This window comes from Oncorhynchus tshawytscha, unplaced genomic scaffold (genome assembly GCF_018296145.1).
Source record: "Oncorhynchus tshawytscha isolate Ot180627B unplaced genomic scaffold, Otsh_v2.0 Un_contig_5453_pilon_pilon, whole genome shotgun sequence".
NCBI lineage: Eukaryota > Metazoa > Chordata > Actinopteri > Salmoniformes > Salmonidae > Oncorhynchus > Oncorhynchus tshawytscha.
The window spans coordinates 30,001-43,186 of record NW_024608244.1 but is presented as its reverse complement, the minus strand read 5'-3'; the positions used below and the strand labels follow the sequence as shown (position 1 = coordinate 43,186).

The following is a 13,186-nucleotide window of genomic DNA, read 5'->3' as shown; positions in this document are numbered from 1 at the left end:
TGCAGCACTTCATGATGACGGATGAGGAGCACGTGCGCGGCAGTCGCTCAGCCCAGTTACCTTAGCTTGAACAGGCAGTGGCGCTCTGAAGCATGTGGGACACACGGCAGGATTGGTTGAATATGTCCCGTAGAACACGCGTTGGTTGCGCATGCTCTGAAGGGCTGGGGATGCATGCCGCGTGGGTTAACACGCTTAAATGCTATCACTTCTCGGCCGTAGGAAGGAGAGACCGCATGCTCGCTGCAGGCCGTGTCAGTGGCACCTGTATTGTCCTCAAAGCGGGCAAAAGTTATTTAGTCTGCCTGGGAGCAAGACACTGGTCCGTGGACTGCATGGGTTTCTTCCTGTAGTCCGTGATTGACTGTAGACCCTGCCACATACCTCTTTGTGTCTGAGCCGTTGAATTGAGATTCTTACTTGTCTCTGTACTGGCGCTTTGCGGCTTCGCTTGGATAAGTCTCGCGGACGGCTGCACTGCTCTGCACCGGTCACACAGACACTTCCCAGCAGCGGTCGCGCCTTCAGCTCACACCCATGCCGCCATCAACTACGGCTTCGGTTAGAATGTTTTACCGTTGCTATGGGAATCCACACTCAACGCATGAATCTCGCACATCGATTGCATTTGCCATTTGCATACTGACGAGCATACCATTCTACAGGTTGCATCATTAACACGAGTTCTATTATAAGGCTGTCATTGTAACACGAGTCTCTATTATAAAAGGCCAACACGAGTTCCTATTGTTGCCTTCGAAAACAGGCAAACCAGTTATACAGGCTGGGAAACATGGCAACAGCTTATATAGCTGTCATGGTAACAAAGGTTCCAGTGCTGTCATATAAATAAGTGCCTATTATAGCAAATGTCAACAGCGTTCCTATTATGTGCAGCTGTCATGGCAACAAGCCTCTATTATAAAAGGCTGCCATGGCAACAGTGCTGCATGTACATATGGATTGTTTTTCAAGAGCTTGAGTACTTGCAGTAAAACCAGTCAACAAAACATTGATTTTTGTTTAGTTGTATTCGTTCACATGAACACCTTGAGGTCAATACAGACTGATCATGGTCATACTGTGCTGTTTTGTCTCAGTTAAAACCTGCATTTTCTTCCGCAGGATTATTACATGTTTCAGTAACAACAAAGACTGTCACGCTCACTGCTTGCAGCCTCAGCTAGCCACTAGCTGCCTGGCAACATGTCAGAATGTTTCTTCTCGCCTGTGTCGGTCCCAGGTGTCGGCCTCTCCCTCCTCAGCCTCTGTGTCGGGTTTCTCCTCTCAGGTGTCGTGTGCCTGGTCGCTCTCTGCACCGGCTCGTCCAGCCTCTGGTGTCGGGCCTCCTCCTCCGGCCTGCTCCGTGCTCTCTGTGTGTCGGGTTTTCCTCCGGCCTCTGCGCCTCCGGCCCCAGGCCGGGCGGCCCTGCGTGGTCGGGCTGTGGCGGGCCTCCCGCTCTGTAGTGTCGGGCCTCCTCCGGCCTAGTGCTCGGGCTGCCTCCCTGTCTCCGGCTCCTGCCGGGTTCTCCCGGCTCCTCACCCGGCCCCAGTGTCGGGCTTCAGCTCAGGTGTCGGGTTTCCTCCTTCCTCTTCTCTCCTCTCGGTCTCCTGTCGGCTTTCTGCACTGTGTGTTCGGCTCTTCTCTCTTCTCGGCCTTCTGTACGCTGTGTCGTGGTTTCTTCTCGGTGCCCAGCCTGTTCCTTCTGTGTCGGGCTCCTCTCGCCTCTGTGTGTGGTCTCCTCCGCCCTGTGTCGGGCCCACCGGGTCAGGCCTGCTCTCAGGTGTCGGTCCTCTCTCGGCCTTCAGGTGTTCGGGCCTCCTCTCGCCGGCCTGCAGTCAATGCTCCCCATGGGTGTCGGCTCGCTCAGTGCCGGGCCTCTCTCTGGGCCTCTGTGTCGGGCCGCCCGGCTCTCGGCCTCTGTGGCACGGGGTCAAGCCTGTGTGCCGGGTTCTCGGCTCTGGTGTCGGGCTCTCTCCTCTTCAGTGCCGAAGTCAAGCCTTCTGTGTGCGGCTCTGGCTCATGCCTGTGGCACTGGCTCCCTGTGGTCGGGCCGCCGCCTGCCCGGGCTCGGCCTCAGGCACGGGCCTCCTCCCCTCCTCCCTGCCTCTGGCCTCCCCGCCTCTGTGTGTGGGTCCGTGGTTCTCGGTGATCTCCGGCAGTTAGAACATCAACGTGAAGAAGCAGGAGCCTCCACTCAGCCCATACAGCCTTAGCGCTCTCGGGGATCCTCCTCTTTTATTAGAGGCCATCACTCTATTTTCTCACACAAATGCATAGCCTATGGAAATGTTGAGCAACATGAGCTCATGGGCTCTCATGAAGTGTTTTAATTAGATTTTCTAATACATTTACATTGATGTCAGAGGGATTAGAGGGACAATAGAGTGCTGAGTACCAGGCAGTTAGACAGTTTGGTAGGCTACTAATGACCGTCAGCAGCATCAGAGCTTAGAGAAGTCTAATTACCGTGACTAAACGGTCAAGTGAAATTTGAATGTTGTCATGACTTGTGACCGCCGGTGTGGCGGTAATACGGTATCCGTAGCAGCCCCGTGTGCGCGGTGTGTCGCACCCTCTTCGATGTCGTCTGAGACCTCCATGCGTGCCAGGTGAGCCAACACCAGTACCCGGGCCTTAAGACTGTATGGGTAGCAGAATGGAGGCTCCTTCTTCTTCACGTTGATGTTCCCCAACTCACGGATCAGCTAGAGAGAGACAGGGAGAGGTTTAACAGACCGAGAAGAGACCCACACACAGAGGCCGAGAGAGAGACCCACACACAGAGGCCGAGAGAGAGAGAGCCCGACACACAGAGGCAGAGAGAGAGAGAGAGAGAGAGAGAGAGAGCCCGACACACAGAGGCCGAGAGAGAGCCCGACACACAGAGGCCGAGAGAGAGAGCCCGACACACAGAGGCCGAGAGAGAGCCCGACACACAGAGGCCGAGAGAGAGAGAGAGAGAGCCCGACACACAGAGGCCGAGAGAGAGAGACCGACACACAGAGGCCGAGAGAGAGAGAGAGAGCCCGACACAGAGGCCGAGAGAGAGAGCCCGACACACAGAGGCCGAGAGAGAGAGCCCGACACACAGAGGCCGAGAGAGAGAGCCCGACACACAGAGGCCGAGAGAGAGCCCGACACACAGAGGCCGAGAGAGAGAGAGAGAGAGAGAGCCCGACACACAGAGGCCGAGAGAGCCCGACACACAGAGGCCGAGAGAGAGCCCGACACACAGAGGCCGAGAGAGAGAGAGAGAGCCCCGACACACAGAGGCCGAGAGAGAGAGACCGACACACAGAGGCCGAGAGAGAGAGAGCCCGACACACAGAGGCCGAGAGAGAGAGCCCGACACAGAGAGGCCGAGAGAGGGAGCCCGACACACAGAGGCCGAGAGAGAGAGACCGACACACAGAGGCCGAGAGAGAGAGAGAGAGAGAGCCCGACACAGAGGCCGAGAGAGAGCCCGACACACAGAGGCCGAGAGAGAGCCCGACACACAGAGGCCGAGAGAGAGAGCCCGACACACAGAGGCCGAGAGAGAGAGAGAGAGCCCGACACACAGAGGCCGAGAGAGAGCCCGACACACAGAGGCCGAGAGAGAGAGAGAGAGAGAGAGAGAGAGCCCGACACACAGAGGCCGAGAGAGAGCCCGACACACAGAGGCCGAGAGAGAGAGCCCGACACACAGAGGCCGAGAGAGAGAGAGAGAGCCCGACACACAGAGGCCGAGAGAGAGAGACCGACACACAGAGGCCGAGAGAGAGAGAGAGCCCGACACACAGAGGCCGAGAGAGAGCCCGACACACAGAGGCCGAGAGAGAGAGCCCGACACACAGAGGCCGAGAGAGAGAGCCCGACACACAGAGGCCGAGAGAGAGCCCGACACACAGAGGCCGAGAGAGAGAGAGAGAGCCCGACACACAGAGGCCGAGAGAGAGAGAGAGAGAGCCCGACACACAGAGGCCGAGAGAGAGAGCCCGACACACAGAGGCCGAGAGAGAGAGAGAGAGAGCCCGACACACAGAGGCCGAGAGAGAGAGCCCGACACACAGAGGCCGAGAGAGAGAGAGAGAGCCCGACACACAGAGGCCGAGAGAGAGCCCGACACACAGAGGCCGAGAGAGAGAGAGAGAGAGCCCGACACACAGAGGCTGAGAGAGAGAGCCCGACACACAGAGGCCGAGAGAGAGAGCCCGACACACAGAGGCCGAGAGAGAGAGAGAGAGAGCCCGACACACAGAGGCAGAGAGAGAGAGACCGACACGTAGACAGGCCGGCAGGCCGAACGGCAGACAGGTCGACAGCAGGGATGCAAACTGGTGAGGAACCAAAAAGGTGACAGTCTTTGTTGTTGCACTGAAACATGTAATAAATCCCTGCAGAGAGAAATGCAGGTTTTAACTAATTAAACAACACAATATGACCTACATGATCAGTCTCTGTGTGTCAAATAAAGTGGTTCATGTGAACCTAATTCACAGCTAAAAAACAAAGAAATCCAATGTTATTTGTTGACTAGACTTTACTGCAAATGACACTCAAGTCTTGAAAAAACAATCCACTAATATTACATGCAACACTTGTTGCCATGACAGCCTTTATAATAGAAGGCTTGTTACCATGACAGCCTTTATAATAGAACGCTTGTTGCCATGACAGCCTTTATAATAGAACACTTGTTGCCATGACAGCCTTTAATAATAGAACGCTTGTTACCATGACAACCTTTATAATATATCGCTTGTTGCCATGACAGCCTGTATAACAGAACACTTGTTACCATGAGAGCCTTAATAGAACTCGTGTTACAATGACAGCCTTTATAATAGAACTCGTGTTACAATGACAGCCTTTATAATAGAACTCGTGTTACAATGACAGCCTTTATAATAGAATGCGTTACCATGCGTTACCATGCGTTACCGTATTTCGTATTGCGTCAGACAACAACATTGACGAATACGCTGATACGGTGTGCGAGTTCATTAGAACGTGCGTTGAAGATGTCGTTCCCATAGCAACGATTAAAACATTCCCTAACCAGAAACCATGGATTGATGGCAGCATTCGTGTGAAACTGAAGGCACGAACCACTGCTTTTAATCAGGGCAAGGTGTCTGGTAACATGACTGAATACAAACAGTGCAGCTATTCCCTCCGCAAGGCTATCAAACAAGCTAAGCGCCAGTACAGAGACAAAGTAGAATCTCAATTCAACGGCTCAGACACAAGAGGTATGTGGCAGGGTCTACAGTCAATCACGGACTACAGGAAGAAACCCAGCCCAGTCACGGACCAGGATGTCTTGCTCCCAGGCAGACTAAATAACTTTTTGCCCGCTTTGAGGACAATACAGTGCCACTGACACGGCCTGCAACGGAATCATGCGGTCTCTCCTTCACTGCAGCCGAAGTGAGTAAGACATTTAAACGTGTTAACCCTCGCAAGGCTGCAGGCCCAGACGGCATCCCCAGCCGCGCCCTCAGAGCATGCGCAGACCAGCTGGCCGGTGTGTTTACGGACATATTCAACCAATCCCTATACCAGTCTGCTGTTCCCACATGCTTCAAGAGGGCCACCATTGTTCCTGTTCCCAAGAAAGCTAAGGTAACTGAGCTAAACGACTACCGCCCCGTAGCACTCACATCCGTCATCATGAAGTGCTTTGAGAGGCTAGTCAAGGACCATATCACCTCCACCCTACCTGACACCCTTGACCCACTCCAATTTGCTTACCGCCCAAATAGGTCCACAGACGATGCAATCTCAACCACACTGCACACTGCCCTAACCCATCTGGACAAGAGGAATACCTATGTGAGAATGCTGTTCATCGACTACAGCTCGGCATTCAACACCATAGTACCCTCCAAGCTCGTCATCAAGCTCGAGACCCTGGGTCTCGACCCCGCCCTGTGCAACTGGGTACTGGACTTCCTGACGGGCCGCCCCCAGGTGGTGAGGGTAGGCAACAACATCTCCTCCCCGCTGATCCTCAACACTGGGGCCCCACAAGGGTGCGTTCTGAGCCCTCTCCTGTACTCCCTGTTCACCCACGACTGCGTGGCCATGCACGCCTCCAACTCAATCATCAAGTTTGCGGACGACACAACAGTGGTAGGCTTGATTACCAACAACGACGAGACGGCCTACAGGGAGGAGGTGAGGGCCCTCGGAGTGTGGTGTCAGGAAAATAACCTCACACTCAACGTCAACAAAACTAAGGAGATGATTGTGGACTTCAGGAAACAGCAGAGGGAACACCCCCATCCACATCGATGGAACAGTAGTGGAGAGGGTAGCAAGTTTTAAGTTCCTCGGCATACACATCACAGACAAACTGAATTGGTCCACTCACACAGACAGCATCGTGAGGAAGGCGCAGCAGCGCCTCTTCAACCTCAGGAGGCTGAAGAAATTCGGCTTGTCACCAAAAGCACTCACAAACTTCTACAGATGCACAATCGAGAGCATCCTGGCGGGCTGTATCACCGCCTGGTATGGCAACTGCACCGCCCTCAACCGTAAGGCTCTCCAGAGGGTAGTGAGGTCTGCACAACGCATCACCGGGGGCAAACTACCTGCCCTCCAGGACACCTACACCACCCGATGCTACAGGAAGGCCATAAAGATCATCAAGGACATCAACCACCCGAGCCACTGCCTGTTCACCCCGCTGCCATCCAGAAGGCGAGGTCAGTACAGGTGCATCAAAGCTGGGACCGAGAGACTGAAAAACAGCTTCTATCTCAAGGCCATCAGACTGTTAAACAGCCACCACTAACATTGAGTGGCTACTGCCAACACACTGTCAATGACACTGACTCTACTCCAGCCACTTTAATAATGGGAATTGATGGGAAATGATGTAAATATATCACTAGCCACTTTAAACAATGCTACCTTATATAATGTTACTTACCCTACATTGTTCATCTCATATGCATACGTTGATACTGTACTCTATATCATCGACTGCATCCTTATGTAATACATGTATCACTAGCCACTCTAACTATGCCACTTGGTTTACATACTTATCCCATATGTATATACTGTACTCGATATCATCTACTGTACTCGATATCATCTACTGTGTCTTGCCTATGCTGCTCTGTACCATCACTCATTCATATATCCTTATGTACATATTCTTTATCCCCTTACACTGTGTATGACAGTAGTTTTTTTTGGTTTTTTTTTGGGGGAATTGTTAGTTAGATTACTTGTTCGTTATTACTGCATTGTCGGAACTAGAAGCACAAGCATTTCGCTACACTCGCATTAACATCTGCTAACCATGTGTATGTGACAAATAAATTTGATTTGATTTGATTTGACACCCTTTATAATAGAACGCGTGTTACCATGACAGCCTTTATAATAGAACGCGTGTTACCATGACAGCCTTTATAATAGAACGCTTGTTACCATGACAGCCTTTATAATAGAACACTTGTTAGGTTAGGTTTCTCTGGCTAACTTCGCTAACGGACAAATCGAACCAGCGAGCAAGATACCGTCACTTAACTCTAACAATACTTATTCCACCACACTGTCTCCCGCACATCAAACTTTCCAAATGACAGTTCCTTCGGTTACAGCTCATGGAGTAGCTTCGTCACCTTCTCACCCCGTGTCCGTGGTCAGGCTTGTCACCCCTCTCTTCGATATCGTTCAGGGGACACGCTGCGGTAAATGGAAAACTGCCTTTCTACTCTGTGCGGTCTTTCCAGAGCACGCTCTGACGCTGTAACTAGCAAATCGGTTGTCTCTTCACTCTTCAGTCACGTGCTGCATTGCGCTGTTACGATTGGATACAGCCAGTATTGCTCGAAACGTGCATCACTCTTTCTCTTACAGCCAGTAGTCTGATCCAAAGCCCCCCCCCCCAATAACAACCAGTAGTCTGATCCAAAGCCCCCCAATAACAACCAGTAGTCTGATCCAAAGCCCCCCAATAACAACCAGTAGTCTGATCCAAAGCCCCCCTCCCAATAACAACCAGTAGTCTGATCCAAAGCCCCCCAATAACAACCAGTAGTCTGATCCAAAGCCCCCCCCCCAATAGCCAGTAGTCTGATCCAAAGCCCCCAATAACAGCCAGTAGTCTGATCCAAAGCCCCCCAATAACAACCAGTAGTCTGATCCAAAGCCCCCCCCAATAACAGCCAGTAGTCTGATCCAAAGCCCCCCCCAATAACAACCAGTAGTCTGATCCAAAGCCCCCCAATAACAACCAGTAGTCTGATCCAAAGCCCCCTCCCAATAACAACCAGTAGTCTGATCCAAAGCCCCCAATAACAACCAGTAGTCTGATCCAAAGCCCCCTCCCAATAACAACCAGTAGTCTGATCCAAAGCCCCCCACAATAACAGCCAGTAGTCTGATCCAAAGCCCCCCCCCCAATAACAGCCAGTAGTCTGATCCAAAGCCCCCCAATAACAACCAGTAGTCTGATCCAAAGCCCCCCAATAACAACCAGTAGTCTGATCCAAATCCCCCCCCCAATAACAACCAGTAGTCTGATCCAAAGCCCCCACCCCACCCTCCCCCTAAACTTTTCTAAACGGATCTACACTAATCACGTAGGTCACCTATTTTGGAATCAACTGTGAATTTCAACGAAAGGTGACTAATTTGCATCCCTGAGACAGAACGACAGGCAGGCAGACAGAACGACAGGCAGGCAGACAGAACGACAGGCAGGCAGACAGAACGACAGGCAGGCAGACAGAACGACAGGCAGGCAGACAGAACGACAGGCAGGCAGACAGAACGACAGGCAGGCAGACAGAACGACAGGCAGGCAGACAGAACGACAGGCAGGCAGACAGAACGACAGGCAGGCAGACAGAACGACAGGCAGGCAGACAGAACGACAGTCACTATTTTACCTGTGGTACTTGGATGTTGTCCGTGGGTCGTATGGTGGCCTCTTTGTTGCTGCGGGGTCAAACTCAAACGCAGCCGTCAACACCATGGATAACCCTACGATATGAAGAGTGAACAATACTAATATCGGTACCATTAACTAATTCGATTTGTGCTAGAAATGCTAGAAAGTTAGCATTTTGGAAACAGCAGCCAGGCAACCTAAGCCAAAGCATGGGTTGCTGTCATACGTGGTCCATAGACTGTTTCCATGGCAAGGAAACAAAATGTGTCATTTTTATAAATTTGGGTGAAGTACCACTTTAAAACTGCGGTCAGGGTCGTTAACTCACGTTTCATGTTCATGTTGGGCGTCTTGTACATGAAGTGCATGAAGAGTTGTGTCGTGTTGATTAGAATCTGGTCACCACTGTAACGTATAGACCGATACCACCACGTACCCTGAGGGGGAGGGAGAAGAGACAAGGTTTGTAACCGATACCACCACGTACCCTGGGGGGGAGGGAGAAGAGACAAGGTTTGTAACCGATACCACCACGTACCCTGGGGGAGGGAGAAGAGACAAGGTTTGTAACCGATACCACCACGTACCCTGAGGGGGAGGGAGAAGAGACAAGGTTTGTAACCGATACCACCACGTACCCTGGGGGAGGGAGAAGAGACAAGGTTTGTAACCGATACCACCACGTACCCTGGGGGAGGGAGAAGAGACAAGGTTTGTAACCGATACCACCACGTACCCTGGGGGGAGGGAGAAGAGACAAGGTTTGTAACCGATACCACCACGTACCCTGAGGGGGAGGGAGAAGAGACAAGGTTTGTAACCGATACCACCACGTACCCTGGGGGAGGGAGAAGAGACAAGGTTTGTAACCGATACCACCACGTACCCTGAGGGGAGGGAGAAGAGACAAGGTTTGTAACCGATACCACCACGTACCCTGAGGGGGAGGGAGAAGAGACAAGGTTTGTAACCGATACCACCACGTACCCTGGGGGAGGGAGAAGAGACAAGGTTTGTAACCGATACCACCACGTACCCTGGGGGAGGGAGAAGAGACAAGGTTTGTAACCGATACCACCACGTACCCTGGGGGAGGGAGAAGAGACAAGGTTTGTAACCGATACCACCACGTACCCTGAGGGGGAGGGAGAAGAGACAAGGTTTGTAACCGATACCACCACGTACCCCTGAGGGGAGGGAGAAGAGACAAGGTTTGTAACCGATACCACCACGTACCCTGAGGGGGAGGGAGAAGAGACAAGGTTTGTAACCGATACCACCACGTACCCTGAGGGGGAGGGAGAAGAGACAAGGTTTGTAACCGATACCACCACGTACCCTGAGGGGGAGGGAGAAGAGACAAGGTTTGTAACCGATACCACCACGTACCCTGGGGGAGGGAGAAGAGACAAGGTTTGTAACCGATACCACCACGTACCCTGAGGGGGAGGGAGAAGAGACAAGGTTTGTAACCGATACCACCACGTACCCTGAGGGGGAGGGAGAAGAGACAAGGTTTGTAACCGATACCACCACGTACCCTGAGGGGGAGGGAGAAGAGACAAGGTTTGTAACCGATACCACCACGTACCCTGGGGGGAGGGAGAAGAGACAAGGTTTGTAACCGATACCACCACGTACCCTGGGGGAGGGAGAAGAGACAAGGTTTGTAACCGATACCACCACGTACCCTGGGGGGAGGGAGAAGAGACAAGGTTTGTAACCGATACCACCACGTACCCTGGGGGAGGGAGAAGAGACAAGGTTTGTAACCGATACCACCACGTACCCTGGGGGGAGGGAGAAGAGACAAGGTTTGTAACCGATACCACCACGTACCCTGAGGGGGGAGGGAGAAGAGACAAGGTTTGTAACCGATACCACCACGTACCCTGAGGGGGAGGGAGAAGAGACAAGGTTTGTAACCGATACCACCACGTACCCTGGGGGAGGGAGAAGAGACAAGGTTTGTAACCGATACCACCACGTACCCTGGGGGAGGGAGAAGAGACAAGGTTTGTAACCGATACCACCACGTACCCTGAGGGGGAGGGAGAAGAGACAAGGTTTGTAACCGATACCACCACGTACCCTGAGGGGGAGGGAGAAGAGACAAGGTTTGTAACCGATACCACCACGTACCCTGGGGGAGGGAGAAGAGACAAGGTTTGTAACCGATACCACCACGTACCCTGGGGGAGGGAGAAGAGACAAGGTTTGTAACCGATACCACCACGTACCCTGGGGGAGGGAGAAGAGACAAGGTTTGTAACCGATACCACCACGTACCCTGGGGGGAGGGAGAAGAGACAAGGTTTGTAACCGATACCACCACGTACCCTGGGGGGAGGGAGAAGAGACAAGGTTTGTAACCGATACCACCACGTACCCTGAGGGGGAGGGAGAAGAGACAAGGTTTGTAACCGATACCACCACGTACCCTGGGGGAGGGAGAAGAGACAAGGTTTGTAACCGATACCACCACGTACCCTGGGGGAGGGAGAAGAGACAAGGTTTGTAACCGATACCACCACGTACCCTGAGGGGGGGAGGGAGAAGAGACAAGGTTTGTAACCGATACCACCACGTACCCTGAGGGGAGGGAGAAGAGACAAGGTTTGTAACCGATACCACCACGTACCCTGGGGGAGGGAGAAGAGACAAGGTTTGTAACCGATACCACCACGTACCCTGGGGGAGGGAGAAGAGACAAGGTTTGTAACCGATACCACCACGTACCCTGAGGGGGGAGGGAGAAGAGCAGGGAGTTGAAGAAAGATTGAGGGAACTAGAGAGGGAAGAGCAGAGACAAGGTTTGGGAGGGTTCCAGTAGTTCATACCGGTTCCGTCCCATTGGTTTAGTTGTTGGGAGAGAGGGTAAAGAAGAAAGGGTCTAATCCATCTAACACAGAGAGGTTAATATAATCATAAGCTTTCTTTTTTAGGGAGACGCACAAAACAAGTTAGGCAGCAGGGATTTTGATCCAGGAATGGGGGTTGAACGTCTCTGCTGTAATCAAGAAGCTTGGGCTGCGTTTCAAACTCAAAGTAGACACCCCTCAGCCCTAACAACCCTCACCCCTAACACCCCTAACACCCCTCAGCCCTAACAGCCCTAACACCCCTCAGCCCTAACACCCCTCAGCCCTCCAAACCCCCTCAGCCCTCCAAACCCCTCAGCCCTAACGCCCCTCAGCCCTAACGCCCCTCAGCCCTAACGCCCCTCAGCCCTAACGCCCCTCAGCCCTAACGCCCCTCAGCCCTAACGCCCCTCAGCCCTAACGCCCCTCAGCCCTAACGCCCCTCAGCCCTAACGCCCCTCAGCCCTAACGCCCCTCAGCCCTAACGCCCCTCAGCCCTAACGCCCCTCAGCCCTAACGCCCCTCAGCCCTAACGCCCCTCAGCCCTAACGCCCCTCAGCCCTAACGCCCCTCAGCCCTAACGCCCCTCAGCCCTAACGCCCCTCAGCCCTAACGCCCCTCAGCCCTAACAGCCCTAACACCCCTCAGCCCTAACACCCCTCAGCCCTAACACTTCTCAGCCCTAACAGCCCTAACACCCCTCAGCCCTAACACCCCTCAGTCCTAACACCCCTCAGTCCTAACACCCCTCAGTCCTAACACCCCTCAGTCCTAACACTTCTCAGCCCTAACAGCCCTAACACCCCTCAGCCCTAACACCCCTCAGCCCTAACACCCCTCAGCCCTAACACCCCTCAGCCCTAACACCTCTCAGCCCTAACACCTCTCAGCCCTAACACCTCTCAGCCCTAACACCTCTCAGCCCTAACACCCCTCAGCCCTAACACCCCTCAGCCCTAACACCCCTCAGCCCTAACACCCCTCAGCCCTAACACCCCTCAGCCCTAACACCCCTCAGCCCTAACACCCCTCAGCCCTAACACCCCTCAGCCCTAACACCCCTCAGCCCTAACACCCCTCAGCCCTAACACCCCTCAGCCCTTGGATGATGTTTACATCGTCACATCCAAGTGTACCTTAAAATGTCCCTTGCCCAAGCGAGGGAGAGTGATGTTTGGAGAGGCAACATCCTATTTATGTACCAAGTAAGCTGACGTATCTAGCCACCAGTCCTGTCAGGTAGCTAGTTACAGTATTAATGTAACTAGTAAGCTAACGTATCTAGCCAGCCCTCCTGTCTGTATGTATACAGTATGTATACAGTATGTATGTGTGTATACAGTATGTATGTATGTATGTATGCATGCATGCATGCATGTATGTATGTATGTATGTATGTATGTATGTATGTATGTATGTATGT

The 13,186-nt window shown here is 52.9% G+C and overlaps 1 protein-coding gene across 1 annotated transcript in view; it reads right to left on the bottom strand.

The window, feature by feature from the left end:
* Window positions 1–2,582: 2,582 nt before the first annotated feature.
* LOC112241636 (translocation protein SEC63 homolog) overlaps window positions 2,583–13,186 on the bottom strand; it is a 35,911-nt gene continuing 25,307 nt past the window's right edge. The window contains exons 8-10 of the mRNA XM_042312973.1: window positions 9,231–9,339; window positions 8,901–8,994; window positions 2,583–2,708 (exon numbers count right to left, since the gene is read on the bottom strand). Of these exons, the coding sequence (XP_042168907.1) occupies window positions 2,705–2,708; window positions 8,901–8,994; window positions 9,231–9,339 (207 nt within the window). The 3' untranslated portion in view covers window positions 2,583–2,704. The remainder of the gene's footprint in view (window positions 2,709–8,900; window positions 8,995–9,230; window positions 9,340–13,186) is intronic.